Source organism: Sminthopsis crassicaudata, chromosome 4, assembly GCF_048593235.1.
Source record: "Sminthopsis crassicaudata isolate SCR6 chromosome 4, ASM4859323v1, whole genome shotgun sequence".
Lineage (NCBI taxonomy): Eukaryota > Metazoa > Chordata > Mammalia > Dasyuromorphia > Dasyuridae > Sminthopsis > Sminthopsis crassicaudata.
Window position 1 is genome coordinate 35,027,409 of NC_133620.1, and position 20,064 is coordinate 35,047,472.

Consider the following 20,064-nt stretch of genomic DNA (forward strand, 5'->3'; position numbering starts at 1 on the left):
ATGTATTCACTGCTCTCTCCTGGTGAAGCCCCTGCTACCATGAAGCTGCAAGCTGTTCCCCTAGTCTCAGTAGCTCTCTTTGCCTTCACACAAGAACCAAAGCCTCTGCTCCCTTGTGACTAATCCCAGCTCTCCTCTCTACCCTGGAACTGCAACCCAGAACTGCATATATGCAATAAGTATCTTTGCTGTTTTATGAAACAGTATTACCTATCATTTACATGATGATCCTCCATAATTTTTTTTTTGCAAAAGTGTCTATAATTGAATGATTGCTGACCTTGGCTACTACATTTGCATGCTTGGCAAAAGGTTAAATACTTGCTAGCAGTTTGAAATAGCAATTCAAATATTTGAAATAATCTGAGCTCTTTTGGAGTCTCTTCATTGTAATGACAACTTTATACATATTAAACTTCTATGTTTTTTTTTAGTCATTTTCAGTCATGTCTGATTCTTTGTAACTTCATTTGGGGTTTTCTTAGCAAAGACACTGGAGTGGTTTGTCATTTTCTTCTCTAGTGCATTTTACAGATGAGGAAACTGAGGCAGACAGGATTAAGTGATTTGTCCAGGATCACACAGCTAATAAGTGTCTGAGGCCAGATTTGAACTCAGGAAGGTGAGTGTCTTCCTGTATCTAGGCCAAGCACTCCATCTCCTATGTCACCTAGCTACCTCCCATTATAGTTCTATAAAAAATTATAATAAAACATAATGGCATTTTTCCTTTATCTCATCCCATTTTGGCATTAATAATTTATTTTAATAAGTCATATTGGAGCTGTATTTGTATATCTGATTTCTCGTCTTTATTTCATGCCTACCTTTTCTTTGGTGTCAGTTAAACTCGATATCTTATCTAATTCTTCATAGAATTTCTCTACTTCTTATTTTTTCCAACAGATTTTGACTCCTAATCTGCAATTCTCTTCCTATCTCTTTTCTTTTATGTTTTCTATGAGCCTTAAGGAGAGATGACTAAGTGGCTTGTCTCATTTCTTGTTGAATTTAGGCACAGATTGAAGCCTATTCTGCTAACTTCTTTATTTGCCTCTTCAAGAATCAACAAGTGCCAGCCTTCCTCTTATCTGCAAATTCCATTTCAAGCATTAATATCAATATCAGTATGGTTCATTTCTATCTCACTGATGTTGGTCAAGGACCTTTTAGGTCATCAACTGTCAAATTAATGTTTATATATGACTAAAAAAACTGATATTAATGATATCCTTTGCCCCTTTTCCACTACTCAATTATCACTATCATAGTGGAAGCAGAAAGGGGCTTACAACAAAGCTGAGGATTATTTTATTTCAAAGAATTCATGACTTAATTGCCCATCTATTAGTGATGAATTTCCTGGGCCTGAGCTAGGCTTTCTTTGAACAACAGATAGTTTTATCTCTATTTCAGTGTTTATTAATCTAGTATCTATCAAGGTACCTCTTGTATCTGACTGTAGTGGAATGCCCTTTTCCATCCACATGTTCCTGGACCATCTTTGATTGCCCTTTAAGGCTACCATATTCTGATACTAGCTTTGCTATTGGGTCCTTCTTTCTGTTGTCTATCAGTTCAGGGATTTAAAAGGTCACTTAATTTTAATTTCTATTGCTCTAGTGGAACTTAAGGATTTTGCAAGAGCGGATATATGGGAACTGGGACTTCATCCTCCTGTTCAGACAGTCTTCTTGGCCCAAAGTTTGTAGACCTTAAGGTCAATGAAGCTAATGATAGATTTTTATTTTAAAAGAAAATGACAAAATGAGTCCCAATTCCCATGTTTATGCCTTCACTATGTGTAATTTGTAATTTTGTAAACTGCATACAACTTTTAAAATTTTCTACTCTCTTAAATTTGGTATTGTAATTAGATTATTTATATTTGCTCTTGCTGTTTCCTGTCTTAGCTTGGTTGGTCTATTGGTCCTAAGAATCTCATAAGACAAATGCAGACTGTCCAACAAAATGTCATTTATACTTGTGCAACTCCTTTACAGGTAAGTGCAAGTGGTACCTGGAAATTTATGAGTTTTTTTTTTTTTGTTTGAAGTTAGCACTTGATGTGATGTATATTTTTAAATAGTTAAGTTTTTGCCTCCATGCCTAGAAGTAAGCTTCACCCCACCTTAAGTCCAACTCCTAATATATTTGGACAATTTAGAGAAAATTACTAATTTCAGTAACAGTGTTTTCATTATCAATCCTAGATGTTTTTTATAGAAAATAGTGACTTTCCTAAATAAATGTATCTATAGACAAAGTATTAGCTTTTGGCTGTTAGATATTTTGTGAATTATATGTTCATTGAAAAAAAGTATTTCTTCCTAAGAAGCAAAAAACCCACCATTAAAAACTCCTGAATGGAAAATTTTCTTTTTTTAAATGCACATTTTCAATAAGGATTTGAAATATTTTTCTAAGGTCTATTAATTACAATAACACTGGATTTTTTAAAAAACTTTTTTTATTGATAACTTCAATGAAAACATTAATAAGAACAAAAATAATAATAGTTGCCCTTTATGTAACACTTTTAAGATTTACCAATAATTTTATATAATAGATGGCATCCTTTTCAAATTCGAAGAACACAGAAACTAGGTAAAAGAAATATAATAGAATCAATATCCCAAGTCATTGAAGTAATCCAGATAGAAACCAACAAAAGAAAAATTAGAGGTAAAAGTTCTATGTTTATACTCAAAAGCTCATTATGGGAAAAATGTCCCTTCCAATTAGTTCCCCCAGAATAAATATAAAGGAACCATATTATGTGTTCAACTTTTAAAAATTAAAGCAATTTTAGACTGCTTATACTTAGACTTATTAAAATGATATTAAGTACTTTAAAAGACAATGATTTTTATTTCAAAACTACTAATATCCAATATATACAACCAAGGCATATTGAGTTAAAAGCTCAAATCTCAAAATTTCAGAATTTGAAAGTACCCAAAAGCCCATGTAGTCCAACTCATAAGATAAACAACAACCAAAAAAAATTCCTCTCTGGTATTATAACTTCCTAACAAATAGCTATTACTTCTTTGCTTGAGAGTGTCCTACAAGAGAGCTGATACTTCCTTGTTAGCTCATTTCACCTTAAGAAAGCTCTGATAATTGTTTTTCTAGATATCACATCCAAATTTTTCTCATTACATATTCCACCCTAGAGAGAGCTTGGCATGGAAATAAAGAACTAGCCTCAAAGTGTCAGGAAAACATGAGTTCAAATCCCCTCTTCTGACACAGTTGGCTGGGTTGCCTGGGCTACCTGGGCAAGTTGCCCTGGCCAAGTGTCTTAAAACTCTGAATCTTAGATCAGGTGGAAGGTTCCAGCATTTTTCCAGTCCCTCAGATCTGCAAGTTTAAGTCGTCCTTCACTCCTTCCTCTCCTTCATTTTTTCTCTCTGATCAGTTGCCAGGTCTACCTTTCTGACATCTTTCCCCTTCTTTCCACTTCGCTAGCTCTCCCAGACTCTTATCTTAGTTTACAGTTGGAAATTCTGAAATGGTCATGATGCATACTATCACTACCTTTGCTCAAGAATCTCCAGTGTCTCTCAATCACTTCAAGATAAAATGCATACCCTTTTGTTTGGTATTTCAAGTGTCTCATAGTCTGACTCCAGCCCATCTCTCCAGAATTCATATCACTGTCCCTAATGCTCTCTATGTTGCAGGTAAACCTATCCTTTTTTGCCATTTCTCATATATAGTGCCTATCTCCCACCTCTGTGCCTTTGAACAATGCGTCCTCCTTGCCTGTCTTGTAAAATTCCTTGGGTCAACTGCCACTTTCTACATGAGGCCCATTTGTGTCTTCTACAAGTATGTCAGAGGCAAGAATTCACTTTTGTCTTTGTGTCCAGCATCATCTTCATCAGCCTCTCTTGGGAGATTAACGGGAAACTCATTGTCTGCTTTGCTGCTGTCACCTTTGCTAGTCCCCTCCATTTCTCCAGCCTTTCTGGTGCACTGGAGAGCCACTTGCCACTAGCTATTCAGTTGGTTTCTGCTCCAGTGTTATCATCATTCTCCCACACTGAGTACCCCCTTTTCATTTTTTTTTTTGGTGCATTATCTTCCTCTGTTAGAATGTAAGCTCTTGGAAGGCAAGAATTGTCTCTTTTTCTTATTTGTATCCCAGCATTTAGCTTGGCACCTGATACATGATGGGCATTGAATAAATCTTATTGATTTACTGATTACTGCCCCCCTCCCAGTTATTAGCATTCCCTTAAAATATTTTTCTATTTACTTTCTACATGTTTTATGACATTCTGTACAAAAGTTGTTCTTTCTTAGAGGATAAATAGCTGTCTTTGGAACCAGGAAGACCTGGGTTTAAGTCCTGACTGGGCCACAAACTGGTTGTGGAACTCAAGGCAACTTTCTCAGTCTTTAAGTTGGAAGGCAAGTCCCAGTCAGCAAGGAGCTGAGAGCTCTCATGAGAAGTTCCCTCTGTCAGTAAAATCACAGGGCAATATCAAAAAAAAAAAAAAAACCTATCATTAACACATGAAATGTATGGTTATGTTGTATCCATCTTTGTATGTGCAAATCAGTTTTTAAATTGACTTATCTGTCTGCATGTTGGCTCCCCCAGTAGAGTATACTCTTCTCCAAGCAAGGACTAAACAAATGCTCTCTGCTGAGCCACATCCAGATCTACATATTTTATTATTGTCTGACCCACTTCTCTCCACATAGCCTATAGATCTCACAAGAATTGTGTTAATGATCTTAGCCAATTTAACAAACATTAAGTACCCACAGGATACTGTGTATTCTACTAGGGGCCAGAGATATAAAAACAAAATGAAAAAAAAAATAATAATCCTTTCTCTCAAGGAACTTATACTCTCCTGAGAAGAGGATACAATATGTGTACATATAAGCAAAGTTATCGTAATTTAAGAAAGATAAGAGAGGAAGCAATGATTAATGGGATCAGGAAGGCTCCCCATAGGAGGCAACACATGAGCGGGGGCTGGAAGGGAGTTGGAGATTCTGCAGAAGACACCTGTCCTCAGCATGGGCCACCACTAGAGGGCATTTTCCCTCATAAGTTACTTGTTTTCTGTTAACACTAGAACAGGAGATTAAGGTACCTCCACTGGAAACTCCAGACCTAGTGACTCCTTTATAGTTGTATCTTGGGAAACTGAGGTCTCTGGTTGGTCCGTACTTGTCTGGTCTTAGAGTACATTCTTCTAAGTCCTTATTCCAAATTCACTGAAGGAATGATAAAGGACGCCACATCATAGGGATAAAATATGGCAATTGGTACTGCTATCCCTTAGAGAGACCATACTCTTTGATTGATTACCTCTTCCTCCTTACTGCATGGACATGAAATATGTCTGCTTCTCCAATGACCTGATATATTCTTCCTTGTTCTCCATCTCTTTAAATGTTCATACTAGGCCAAGCTGTCAAATCTCTAGATGTAGGATGCCCTGCTCAGAGATTTTTTTTAAGTGCTTACTTAGGATCCTGTGAAATACACCTCAGATAATACTGTTTTTCCAGAGTTCTGATCTGATTTCTGAGAACTCTGTCCTTGCCAAACAATTAGTTCCATAGAATGAGAACCATTTTAAGAAACACCAATCTAGGAGCCTGGACTGGTTTTGATTTTTCTAGAATGGCTACAAGTAGCTTCAGAGGAAGAAAAAGGCTAGTATCTGGGTCAGGCTTATTGGTACCAACTGCTGCCTTCCTGTTCAACCCAACCTACCCCACCCCTACCCCAATAGTATTTGTACTGATAAAACGTGAAATGACCAAAGATTCTATGAATTCAATGACATTTTGAAATGTATTCATATTGCTTATTACAACAGCATCATGATTAAGAGTATAACTTCATATCCATAACCTCTGTAATAAGCAGAGTTAGACACTTGTGAACATTATGAACCTATTATGTTTATTAACAATGCAAAGCAATTTGTAGAAGCCAAAATCTATGAAAATATTAACCTCACATGGGGAGTTTTGCCATGGCCCAACTGCAATGAATCTTCACCTTTTCCCCTGACTTGCCTCCAGCACTTTTGTTATATCCTTTTCACTTATCCAAGCCAAACTTATCTGCTCTACCCCAACTGTGTAGGACAGGGCAGGAAGCACTGGTGGAAGGAAAGAAGAACAAGAAGAGTTTGTCATTCTCCTTAATTAGATTAAGTCAACCTCAGCCAGGAACAGCCTTATAACATTCTATTTTCTTTCTTGTAGTTTCAAAAGGGAAAGGAAAAGAGTATGGTAGAAAATTACAAGGTTAAATATATAAACAAATGTATTTTATATATATATGTAGATATATATATATATGTAGATATATACACACATATATACCTACATATATATGAACTATAATAAATAGCCACAGTCATGTCAATAAAAAAAAGAAATATTAACCTTAACCATTATATATCCCTCAGATTGGCTAAGATGTCAGGAAAAGATAATGTTGGAGGGGACATGGGAAAAGTGGGACACTAATACATTGTTAGTGGAGGTGTGAACTGATCCAACTGTTCTGGAGAGCAATGTGGAACTATGCCTAAAAGGCTATCAAAATCTGCATACCCTTTGATACTGCCATGTCTCTACTGGCTCTGTATTCTAAAAAGATCATAAAAAGAGGGAAAATACCCACATGTGCAAAAATGTTTAAAGCAGCTCTTTTTGTAGTGGCAAGGAACTAGAAACTGAATGGATGCCCATTAGTTGAGGAATGGCTGAACAAGTTATGGTATATGAATGTTATGGAATATTATTCTATAAGAAATTATCAGCAGGATGATTTCAGAGAGGCCTGGAGAGACTTAAATTAACTAATGCTGAGTGTAGTGAGTGGAACCAAGAGAACACTGTACGCAGAAACAAGATTATGCAATGATCAACTCTAATCGACATGACTGTTTCAATAGCAAAGTTATTAAGGCCAGTTCCAGATCTCATGGGATGGAGAGAGCCATCTGCATCCAGAAAGAGGACTATGGGAACAGAATGTGAATTATAACATAGTAGTTTCATTTTTTTTTATTTGCTTGCATTTTGTTTTCGTTCTCATTTTTTTTTCCTTTTTGATCTGAATTTTCTTTTGCTGCATAATAATTGTGGAAATCGTATAGAGGAATTGTACATGTTTAGCATATATTAGACAACTTGCTGTCTAGGGGAGGGAGAAAAAAATTGGACCACAAAATTTTGCAAAGGTGAATGCTGAAAACTGTCTATTCATATGTTTTGAAAACAAAAAGTTTTAATAAACTTGAAAAAAGAGAAAAAGAAAATATTAACCTCAGCTAAATTAAGGAAAAAATTTCTCTTATCTGCTTAGTTAAATAATCATTGGCTTATTAATCAAGAATGATGATGACTCTTTTTATTAAATTTGCATTACAATAATTAATGAGGGGAACCATCTATTTTTCCATGTTTTTGAATCTTTAAAATAACAGGAAGCTTTGGCTCGAGCTTTTTGGTATGAAATAAAACAACTGAATGATCCACAATGCTACTTTTATTCTCTGCCCCGAGAGCTAGAAGGGAAACGGGATCGGATAATCCAGTTACTCCGGAAAATTGGACTGAATCCCATAATCCCTGAAGGGGGATACTTTGTCATAGCTGATGTTTCAGTGCTAAGTAAGTAAAAGTTTTGTAAAATTTTGGCATATGTAAATATAAGTGTGGAATGATGTTTTTTTTATGTAGTTCTATCTATATTCTAAGTATGGAAAAGAACAATCTTCCTACGGTATTGGTAAAGATTTGTTTTTCTTAGAAAATGCACATCATATCCATTCCATCTTAAAATAATCTTTACTACAAGTAGTTCTAGTAAACACATGTGATTCTGTAATGATCATCAAGCTATCAGATATGTTATAAAAAGTCTATAGAAAAGAGGAAAAAACAGAACAATCCTGAATTTAAGTCTTGAACAGATGTTCTAAAAAGTAAACTGTGTCTGGGATTCCATAAGAAGAGTTAACTGATCATAAGACCAGATTGTAACTGTAGCTAAATAATGTTGCTCTTAACACCAAGGAAGCAGCAATCATGATGAAGATGAGCTGCAGTAGCTGGGCTGGATTTTCTCATTGAATTTAATGTCCTCTTGACAGAATCCACCCTACTTTTATGAAGACTGGGAGAAGCAAAAGTACAGAGTAAGAGCTTTAAAAGAGAACAAATTTCATGCAGAGAACAGAGAACTCTGCCAAGTGGAAGGCCATTTGTAATGGGCACCCTCCAATTCCTTTCCTCTCCCTCTGTACTTGATTCCCTCCTCATTCAATGAAAACTGCTAGTGCTAAAGCTACCAATAATCTCTTCATTGCAAATCCAATAGCCTTTTCTCAACTCTTGTCATTATTGCCTTTTCTTACCAGGTTTCTCCACTCTCTCCTGATTCTCCTCCTGTCTTTCTGACCACCCTTCAGTTTCTTTGGTTGGGTCTTCATCAGTGTCCCACAAGATTCTCCCTGAGGAGACCCCTCTACTGCTAATTGATCTGACACAAGCTTTTCTCAACTCAGGAAGGCTTCCTCAGCTCCACTATTTCAGAGATCTTCCTAAAGTGCAAGATCATTCTCTGGCTGCTAGGTTCGTTCTTCTTCTCTGTCTCCCTCTGTCTCTCCTTCAATAGTAGTCCCTTCCTAGCCCCTCTTAAAATTTCTCTTATCTCCTATTTATCTTATATCATTTGTTGATTATTAGTCTGTGAGCTTCTATAAGAGCTTGTTTTTGTTGTTTTGTTCTTTTACCTTTCTTTGTATCTGTAGGACTTCGAACAGAGCCTGGCACAGTGGTTAATCAATGTTTGTTATCTGATTGGTTGACTGAAATACCCCAATAACAGATACCCAACAATTTTGGTCTGTGTAATTTTATACATCATCTCTAAATTGTTTGTATGACTTAACAAATGTTTATATGATTTAGATGTTTAATTTTTTTTCTAGGATCATAGTAAAATACATGTAAATAAATCCTTAATGAAACACTGGAACAAGTATAAATTCAAAGTTAACTCTTCTCTACTTAAAAAAAGTATTTAATGAATGTGGAGAATATTTTCATATTATTTTATAATGTTTATTATAAATATTATAAATATAAATATAAAATTATAAATAATTGTATGTTATTGATGAAAGTAAACTAATGTCACTCAAAAACAGCTGAGTATAAGAAATACAGAAATTGTAGATGACAAGAACAAACAACCAAGAGTACCATTCAAACTTAACCTCATGGAAACATCTGGATCAAGCTTTCAAGGCCTGGATCAAGGCCTTGAAAAAGACCTTGAAGAACTGAGATGTCTGGGAATATTAGGGATGAGAGAGTCAAGACCACATGAGATTGTAGAGGTGGAAAAAGAGCTGATTAAACATTCTAAGAAAACAAAGACTGTTCATGAATAGAATATTTGGTGATATAATTATTCCAAATGAATGAACTTATAAGATGAAACTTCTATTATGTATGAAAAGTAATTTCTTGAATGTGAAAGATTCTCACCCAGCAGCTCCAACTGATCTAGATACACAATCAGTTTGACTAGTTGATAGAACTCCCTGATTTGTAACTATATTTATATTAGAGCACTTTAAAAAAAATGTATCTCTCACTTCTTGCTTCTCTTCCTAGATGGTTTCCTAGTAATGGTGTAATGGGTTTTACCCTCCAGCTCTTGGTCTCCATTGAGAGAATTTCAAACTACATTTAATTACATCAAAAAAAAAAGAATACAGTGGCTATTAAAAATAATCAAACTCTTAGGAATGACTTCCATTAGATTTATTAATCAACTTTTCCCCCCTCGTTTTAGATGTAGACCTCTCTGAAATGAAGGACGATGGATGTTATGACTATAAATTTGTGAAATGGATGATTAAAAATAAGGTAATACTTTATTAACTTTAATATATTATTTTAGAAAAGTAATGGAAGAAATCTTTGTTACTAGTAAAACATTATGGAAATATTGACTGGAGTTTCATTATCATACCATCACAGCTAATTGCTTAGATGTTGCTTTTTTATTCTACCTCTTGAAAATTAATGACTAGGTGGAATAAAGGCAGGGATTCTAATATTCATCTTAAAATAACTCTAAAATAATGACTTAAAATGAATTCTGGAGCAGCAGAACAGAAGTAAAACAATTTTCCATCTCAAGACAGCTTAGAAAGATAAGAGGAAATGTTTGTCTCACTGAGGTGAAAATGGAGCACAGTCCAGTACAGGTCACATCCATTAAGTTAGTAGCAGGTCTCCAGGGAAACAGAATTAAGGAGGGGGGGGGGTCAGACAATTGGTAAGAAGAAGTTTTCCTTGAAATGAAAGGGTGCTGGCACTGGGGGCAGAACTCTGTCAGAACCCCAGGGCAAGGAAGAACATAGCACAGTAGAGTTAATGTGGCCAAAGTGGAGCAGAACCTGGTTTCAGTTACAAGGTAGAAAAGAATGCTGTTGATTGTTGAAAGACCAAGTAAGTATACCTATCCTTAGATCATTCCACCTTGGGAAGAACTGAAAACTTACACACTCTCAAAACTAGCTCTGAAAACAGCAGCACAAAAAATTTGAAACTTGGGACAGTGCTCCTTTGACCCAGGGAGTAGAACCCCACTTTAACATAAAGTTATACATCAAGAGACAAGCTTTAAAAATAAGCAAACAACAAAGAACCTGGCCATAGAAATTGACTATTTAACAAGGGAGATCAAAACAAATTCAGAAGAAGATAAAGTCAAAACCTCTATATCCAGAGCCTCAAAGAAAATATAAATTGGTCTCAAGCCCCCAAAAAATTCCTTGAAGAGTTCAAAAAAAGATTTTTAATCAAATAAGAAGAAAATGGAAAAGAGAAATGAAAATGATGCAAGAAAATAATGAAAAAAGAGTCAATACCTTGACAAAGGAGGCATGCACACACACACACACACACACACACACAACTTAATAAAACAGAATAGTTCAAATTGTAAATGATGCACAAAAATTCACTGAAGAGAAGTCCTTAAAAATACAATTGGCCAAATGGAAAAGGTATCAAAAAAAAAAACTACTGAAAAAGTAATTCCTTAAAAATTAGAATAGGGCAAGTAAAAGCTAATAACTCCATCAAATATCAAAAAACAAAACCAAAAGAATGAAAAAATAGAAGAAAATCTGAAATATCTTATTGAAAAACTAACTGAACTGAAAATTGATTGAATTGAAGATTGAAAAGAGATAATTTAAGAATTATTCAACTTACTGATCAAAATGATCAAAAAAAGAACCTAGATATAATTTTTCAAGAAATTATCAAGGAAAACTGCCCTGGCATTCTAGAATTAAAGAATAAAAATAGAAATTAAAAGAATCCATTGATAACTTCTTGAAAGAAATCCTGAAATGGAAACTCCCAGGAATATTATAGCCAAATTCTAGAGTTCTCCAGAGTCCATGAGAAAATATTGCCACTGGGGCAGCTAGGTGGCACAGTGGATAGAGCACCAGCCCTGAATTCAGGAGGACCCAAGTTCAAATCTCAGACACTTAACACTTCCTAGCTGTGTGACTCTTGGCAAGTCATTTAACGCCAGCCTCAGAAAAAAAAAAGAGAAAAAGAAAAAAAAAAGAAAATATTGCCAGCAGCCAGAAATAAACTATTCAAATATCATGAAGCCAATCAGGATCATACAAAAGTTAGCAGCTTCTACTGAAAGCAACTGAGAGCTTGAAATACGATGTTCCCGAGGACAAAGGAATAAGGATTGCAACCAGAATCACCTACCCAAAGAAAGTGAATATAATCCATCTGATGGACAAATGGGATATTTAATGAAATAGAGGACTTTCAAACATTCCTGATGAAAAGGCCAAGCTAAATAGAAAATCTGACTTTCAAATATGACTCAGGAGAAGCATAAAAAAGGTAAAGAGGAAAGATAAATCATAAGGAATTCAACTACATGATATAATAATAATACTTGTAACTCCTAAGAATTTTATCATTATTAGAGTGAAAGAGTATACATTGATAGAAGGCACAGGTTTGAGTTGACTATGATAGAATGATATCTAAAAAAATAAAATTAAGGAATGAGAAGGAGGATCCCATTGGGAAAAAGAGGAAGAGAAAAGTGGAATGAAATTATCTTATAAAAAAGATACTTTACAGGGAAAGGGAACACTGAGGGAGAAGAGATGGAAGTCAATCCTTAAAGCTTATTCTCAACTGAATTGGTTCAAAGAGGGGAAAACCTGCACAATCCACTTGGGTATATTTATCTTACCCCTCAGGGAAATAGTAGGGGAAAGAGATAAGACAAAGTAAGAAGAAGCTAATAAAATGGAGGATGGATTGGAGGAGATTATAGCCAGAATTAAACTCTTTTGAAGGCAAATTGGGGGAAAAGAGAGAATAAATGAGGAGAAATAGGATGGGGGGGGGAAATACACAGTAATAACTGTCAGAAAAAATTTACAGTAAATGTCTCTGATAATTGCTCATTGCTCAAATATATAGAGAACTGAATCAGATTTATAAGAATACAAATCATTCCCCATTTGATAAAATCAAAAGTTATGTGTGCAGTTTTCAGAAGAAATCAAAATTTATCTGTAGTCATATGAAAACAAGTTTTCAATCACTATTGATTAAAAACATCCAAATTAAAAAAACCTATATTGGATAAAAGAAAAGGAAAATGGCAAATGTTATGAGGAAATGTAGGAAAATTAAAACTCTATTGCTTGGTTGATAGAGTTGTGAACTGATTTAACCATTCTGCAGAGCAAGTTGGAGTTATACTTAAAGGGCCATAAAACAGTGCATACATATCCTTTGACCTAACAATACTACGTATTATTACTCCTAGGTATAAATTCCAAAGAAAAAAATTTTAAGGAGTTTGGGTAGGAGTTCAGCAATGATATTTGTAGCAACTCTTTTTGTGGTGACATAGATCTGGAAATTGAGGGGATGTCCATCAACTGGGGAATGGTTAAGCAAATTGTGGTCTGTGGCTGTGATGGATTACTATTGTTATAAGAAATAATGAGGGGAGAATTCTAGGAAGATGGCGGCATAGGTCAGTAAATTTCAAGCTCTCCAGATTTCTCCCACAAACAGAAGAAATTTGTTCCTCAGGATGAGCCCAGTCTGGTGAAAAAACAAGAACAACTTGAGGAAGAACAGATCTTTCAACACTAGAAGATCAGAAGACAGACTGGCATCAGGGAATTAGCCAGTGTGAAGCACAAACCCCTCCAGGCTACCTCCACAAGAACACTAAGCAGGAACCTTAGGGCAGGTTGAGTAGTGTGGCTGGATCCTCAGCAGAAAGCACAGAAACTTTCACCTCCAGGAAAGGCTACTTTTGTCTGAGTTGGGGCAGACTGAGAGACCCTGTGCTGATTGGGAACACCAGGCCCAGCTGTGCTGCAGAGACAAAGGACCTGGACAAGAAGGAATGAGCACACCAGGAGTACAAGGGCAGTGGAGCAGGAAGGGAGTCATTGGTTTGGGGTTCCGGGTCAGAGGAGAGAGTTGAAGTGAAGCAAGAGATACCATCTCAGAATTAGAGGTGCTTACACACTAACAATTATCATTAATAATAATAATAATAATAATAATGAACTGGCAAAGAAAGTAACCATAGAAACTTACTATGGCAATAGGGAAGGCAGGGGTTCATCTTCAGAGGACATCAAAGTAAAAAAAGCTTCTTCTATCCCAAAGAGTAATGTTAAATAGCTCCTTGCCCAGAGAGAATTTATAGAGCTCAAAAAAGAATTTAAAAGTCAAATGAGAGACATCAAGGAAAAATTAAGAAAATTAAAAATAAAAACCATCCAAGAAAAACAAGATTATGAAAAAAGTTAACCAATTAGAAAAGGAAATATCAAGTCTTAAAAATGAAAACTCTTTGAAATTTAGAATTGGGCAAAGGGAAGAGACCAAGAAATAACAGAATATAAAGAATGAAAAATAGAACAGAATGTGACACTTGGAAAAAAAACAGATTTGAAGAACAGATCAAGAAGAGAAAATATAAAAGAATAATTGGACTAATTGAAAGTCAACCAAAAGAAGGAACTTTGACACCATAATGCAAGAAATACAAAATTGTTCTGGAGTGATAGAACATGAAAATCCACTGATCACCACCTCAAAGAGATATTTTGTAGAAAGCACTAGCAATATTACAGCCAAATTTCAAAACCCCCAGATCAGAGAAAATGTTACAAGAAACAAAGAAAATAGCAATACAAAAAATACGGCGAAGCTATACTTAGAATTGTACAGATCTTACCAGTAGTCACAATAAAAGACTACAGGTTCTGGAATCATATATACCAGAAATCAAAAGAACTAGGCCTGTGGCCAGAAATAATCATATCCAGCAAAATTATCCATAATATTCATTGGAAAAAATGGATATGCAACAAGCTTGCAAATTTTCAGGACTTTTTTCAACCAAACATACACACAATAGAAAATTTAACACGTAAGAGACAATATCCAAGATTAATTTTAAGAAACTTAACTTGGATAAATTGTTTTTTACATGGAAATGTATACTGTATGTTTAATATTGATATCACCATTGGGTAGTTCTAAAGAAAGATTTCTACAAATGAAGGACAGAGGAATAATAAACATAGAGGCATTAGAGGAGGGAGGAGAGTTTGCAGTCTGAAAAACTCCTGACATAGGGAATAGGTTAAAAAGACAACACTACATATATACCATGAAGAGTACAGCACCCTTTCAAATCTATATCAAAGAAATAGGGAGGGATGAGTAGAGAGGGAAGAAGACAAGGAAGAAATCCATGGGTGGGAAGGTTAAGTAATAATAAGGCAAGTTAAGGAGCAGAATTCAAGCAGGAGAGTTAGCAAGAATAGAAAAGAACAAGATATATACAAAGACTACAAGTGTCAGGAGCAGAATTTATTAGAAAAAAAAGTACGGCTAATAGTCATTGATCTTAGACAGTCAAGCTTTTTCAATCAAGAGAGAAATCTGGATTATATGTCAGCCATACTACTATTGTTGTAAATGCATGTTTACATATGGGTAAATGCATATATGTAAATGTGTCTGAGTACATGTAGATATACTTACATGTAGCTCTATGTATGTGTTTATAGATATATGTATATGTGTGTGGATCTGTGAATGTGTGTGAATGCATATGTATGTATATGTGGGGGGTATGTGTGTATATATATATATATATTTATTAAATATATCTCTGCTATATTAAAATATCTACTTGGGGAATTGGGGGGGTGGGGAATGAAAAGGGAAAAAAATAAAGTAAAAAAAGTACACAGCAGAAAACAAAAAGATAACCTACAAGGAAGCAAAGAAAAGATGGACACTCATGAAAACAATTTCTTCTACTGTTGCATATCCTTTCTTGAACTGGTAATTTATGGTTATAGATTTTGAATCTTCCCTGATGTTCTGCTAGGTACATGACAATATTCTGTTTTATTTTCCTTTTCTGTTTTTCTGGGTTTTTTTCCAATAAAATAAAAGAGAAAGAAAAAATGAGGGAGGGATGAGCAGAGGTGGGAAGCAAAGGATGGGGAAAGAAGACAAGGGTATAGGTAGTGATAGATTAAATAATAGCAAGGCAAGTTAAGGAGTAGAATTAAAGTAGGAGAGTTAACAGCTGTAGGAAAGAAGAGGTATATACAAATACTACAACAAGGATCAGGAGTAAAATTTATTAGAAAAAAATACGGCTAGTAATCATTGATCTTAGACAAAATCATCATTGATCTTAGACAAAATCAAACTTAAAGATTCAATCAAGAAAGAAATCTATATTATATGTCAGCCATACTAATATTGTTTTAGATGCACATTTACATATGGGTAAATACATGTGTTTATATATATGTGTTTGTAATAAGTATATATAGATATGTATGCATATAGCTCTGTATGTGTGTATATATGTGTATTGTGAGTATATGGATAGTATGAATGTATATGTATACATATAAATTTATATATATGTAAAAATATATCTGTGCTTAACTATAGCCTGCTTGGGGGAAAGGTGGGAGGGATGAAAGGAGGAAAAAAGAATAAAGTAAAAAAAGTACACAGCAGGGAACAAAATAATAACCTACAAGAAAGCAAAGAAAAGATGGACATTCATGAATATAATTTCTTCTACTATTATATATCCTTTCTTGAACTGGAAATTTATTATTATATATTTTGAATCCTCCCTGATGTTCTGCTGGGCACATGACAAATGTTCTGTTCTGTTTTGTTTTGTTTTCCTTTTCTATCTTTCTTTTTTCTATTCTGCTTTTTTTTTTAAATAAACAGAAAAATTTTAAAAATAAGAAATAATGAGCAGGATACTCTCAAAAAAATCTGGAAAGACTTACATGAACTGATGCAAAGTGAAGTGAGTAGAACCAGGAGAACATTTTACACAGTAACAGCAATATTGTACAATGATTGACTGTGAATGACCTAGTTATTCTGAGCAACACAATGATCCAAAACAATTCCAAAAGACTTATGATAAAAAACAAATGCTATCCATATCCAGAGGAAAACTGTTAAAATCTGTAGATTGAAGTATCCTTTATTTATTTTTTGTTTTGTTTTGTTTTTTTGGGGGGAGGGAGAGCTTTGTTTTCTTTCACAATGTAATTAATATGGAAATATGTTATGCATGATTGCACATGTATAGCATATATATATATATATATATATATATAATTGTTTCTCAGTAAGGGGGTAGGAGAGGAAAAGAATTTGAAAATCAAAAATTCTAAAAAAGAATTTTAAAATGTTTTTACATGTAATTAGAAAAATGACAAAACTATTTTGTCTATCTAAAATCAATTTGTTTCTAATGTAAATAGTTAATAAAATAAGAGTATTAAGCTTAAGCCAATGTTAACATCTTATAGTTTATTATACATTTTTATGTTTTATTTTCTTCAGAAACTATCAGCCATTCCTGTTACAGCATTCTGTAGCAAGTACAAAAAAGAGTTTGAGAAATATGTACGTTTTTGCTTCATTAAAGTAAGTTTACATTAGTGAATCACAGAATTTACTTTGGTGTCAGAGAGGCGGGGGACACAGACAGACACAGACACAGACACAGAAACTGGGCAGGACAGACAGATAGACAAGCAAAACCAAACTCTGAGAATACAAACACAAGCAAAAAGACAGATAGCCCCAGCCCTCAAGGACCTTAGAGTCTAATGGGGGAAGACGGCCATAAAATTGTTGGCAGACAAGTCAGGAAGGTGTTCAGGGAATCCTTAACTGGCCATTTCCCAGAAATACGATGGCTGTTGGCTCCAGGCCTTGAGGGATGTTCTGTTCTGGGGATGCTTGTAACTCAAACACATCATACACATCCCCAAAACTTTCTGCTGATCTTACAAAGTCTAGAGCACCATCTCCCTCCCTCCCACCTAAAAAGTCTTCATCTTCCTTCACAGTTTTCAAACCCTTCCTCCTCCATGAAGACTGAAGTTCTTTGACAATGATCAAGCCATCTTTTGCCTAGCACTTAGTGCATTGTTAGTTATTGAAGTAGGCTGTAAGTTCCTGAAATAACAAGGAATGGTGTCTGTAGCAATTTTTTTTAACCTATCAGTCCCTCTATTCCTGGGGTTAAATACTTGTTAAATTATAAGTGTTAGAAATTTTTGTAACAATTATATTCTTAATTTGCAGCAAGACAGTACCCTGGATGCTTTCGAGAAGATCATCAAGAACTGGACAAAGAAATCTTAATTTTTGCCATCCTACCACTTGTGTGGCTTTTGTGATTTGACAAAATGAAGTTGCTGCCACCTGCTGGAAACTGAAAAATAAATCTTTTAGTACAAATAATACAACTTTTTGAATGTTAGAAGACACTCATTTATTGTGGGAACTTTAAAGGAAAATTATTAGAAATATTTTAAAATGTTGAATGTTGGGTGCAAGAAAAATTGGAAAAAACTGCAAATAGCTGCATGTCAGAATTCCAGGCAAATCTTGAAACAGAACCAACAGTTGGAGCTAAATTATTCCTAAACTTCTTCATATTCTCTATACATTCTTTATACTATGTATTAACTACATTTTTCTTCCCCAAAGTATCAGATCTAAAATATTAGATATTTTATATAATTTTATTATTTGTAGAATGCTATATATGTTATTTTATACATTAGGATACTTCATATAAAGTTATTCTTCCTTGCTATTTTATATGTGAAATTTTTCAGTATGGAAGAGGAAAATTAAGGATTTTCCTAGGAACATTTACCATATGCTAACAAAACAGTCATTTTCCTTTCATAGTCACTTTACAAATTTGGTTATTTAACAGCACTTGTTCCCATGCTTAACCAATACGAATTTAGAGTCAGGAACCTGGAACAGGACTCTATATATATATAGTAGGGGCTTAATTCTTGGTAAATCAGAGAAACTTAAAGTACAATCTTAGTCTTTTTAACTTATTTTCTAAAAATTATTTGAAGCTATCTTCTACAGTTTTCAGAGTAAATGAATTTCCAATATTTTATAAGATGCATAAATCAAAAAATGTAATATGTTTCTTAAATTCATTTAAACAAAATTTCAAGATTCTTTTTGTAAATTTTTGAGCAGAAAAGCTCAGAGTTCTAGTCTTTGAACCTTGAAATAGATTTTGAAAGATAGAAGTTTTGGGAAAATAGGGGAAAAAAAGCTAAAATCAATTTTAAGTAAATTCTATAATAATTCATGTATATTCCCTAAAAGATAAAAATTAGTTATAAGAGTTTTATAGTTCATAAAGGATGACAACTTAGAGAAACATTATACTTTGACTTCTTAGCTAAAAAATTTTGCCATCAAACAGGTTAGATAACATAGAAAATAGCACCATATCTTATCTGGAAGAAACGGCAGCAGCTGTATAGCATGATGAGATTAATATTGATTGGAGAGCCAATTATTTCTACAATTTATTCTAAGCGATCCCAAGATTGCTGTTTGTCAGCAGGTGAACTTCCTGTCTAATTGGGATGATTAGCTAATTAAATGTATCCTCTCTCAGCAGCAATGAAATGAAGCCCAATCTCTTAGTTTAGTGGGTTGTCTCCCTATTGAATTATCTAAGGCTAAAGGAAACTTTCACTTGATCTGGTAATAATTTCTGATTTTATGTATTCTGGTAATTTTGGAAGTAGATAATTTTAATCAGAATCCTGATGGGAGGAGGGCAAGTAAAAGGAAATTAGAAATGTCTGTTGGCAGAAGTATCATTACATATGTTTATCTTCCCAGTCTTCATGCTTCAGAACTGATCATTTGAACTTTTTAGTCCATGGGTATAGGCAATGACTTTCAATAACAAAAATTGGCTTGAAGTTCAGACTTCTAAATATTTTTCTAAATTTATTTCAACTGCTAATATTGTTCAGATTAGCTTTTTTAAAAGCAATCTTTAAAACCTTTGTTGGAGCTTTGAAAGATATGACACCAACCAATAGAGACTATATAATAGATCCTATCACACAAAGGGATTTTAAATTTGTTATCCAAATCTTTGCTTTTTCTCCAGAGACTGTGTTAGCTAAACTCTAGCATGTAGCATAAGAGGGATTTAATAGTTGGTTGAATCATAGTTATTAAAACTCAAGCCATCCAATAATGCCTTTAAAAATGCTAGTAGTAACCTAGAGGAAAAGGGAGAAATAACTAAAAGGAGTTATTTGTCTACATTTCTCCATTTCAAAAGGCTCAACTATAATCAAGGATTTGTGATGAAACAGGCTACCCACTTCTTGAGAGAGAATAGAATCAGGATACAGATTAAAACATTTTTTGAACACAGCCATTTGGGAATTTTGCTTTGCTTATTTATATGTGTCTGTGACTAGGATTTTGTTTTTCTAAGAGTGTGGTTGGAAAAATGGGGAAGAAGGTAGGAGAGAAGGCAGATTTTCATTGATTAAAGAGAAATAAACCTTTTTTAAGAATTAACTTCTGTAAGAGTGC

General features: G+C 34.3%; 1 protein-coding gene across 7 annotated transcripts in view; it reads left to right on the forward strand.

The window, feature by feature from the left end:
• KYAT3 (kynurenine aminotransferase 3) overlaps positions 1-17,927 on the forward strand; it is a 52,053-nt gene extending 34,126 nt beyond the window's left edge. For 6 of the 7 annotated variants that reach the window (XM_074266299.1, XM_074266301.1, XM_074266303.1 and 3 more), the window contains 5 exons: positions 1,914-2,003; positions 7,482-7,668; positions 9,863-9,936; positions 17,014-17,097; positions 17,764-17,927. In XM_074266299.1, coding sequence (XP_074122400.1) covers positions 1,914-2,003; positions 7,482-7,668; positions 9,863-9,936; positions 17,014-17,097; positions 17,764-17,823 — 495 coding nt within the window. In that variant the 3' untranslated portion in view covers positions 17,824-17,927. The remainder of the gene's footprint in view (positions 1-1,913; positions 2,004-7,481; positions 7,669-9,862; positions 9,937-17,013; positions 17,098-17,763) is intronic. The other variant, XM_074266300.1, reaches the window with a different exon arrangement.
• The last annotated feature ends 2,137 nt before the right edge of the window (positions 17,928-20,064 follow it).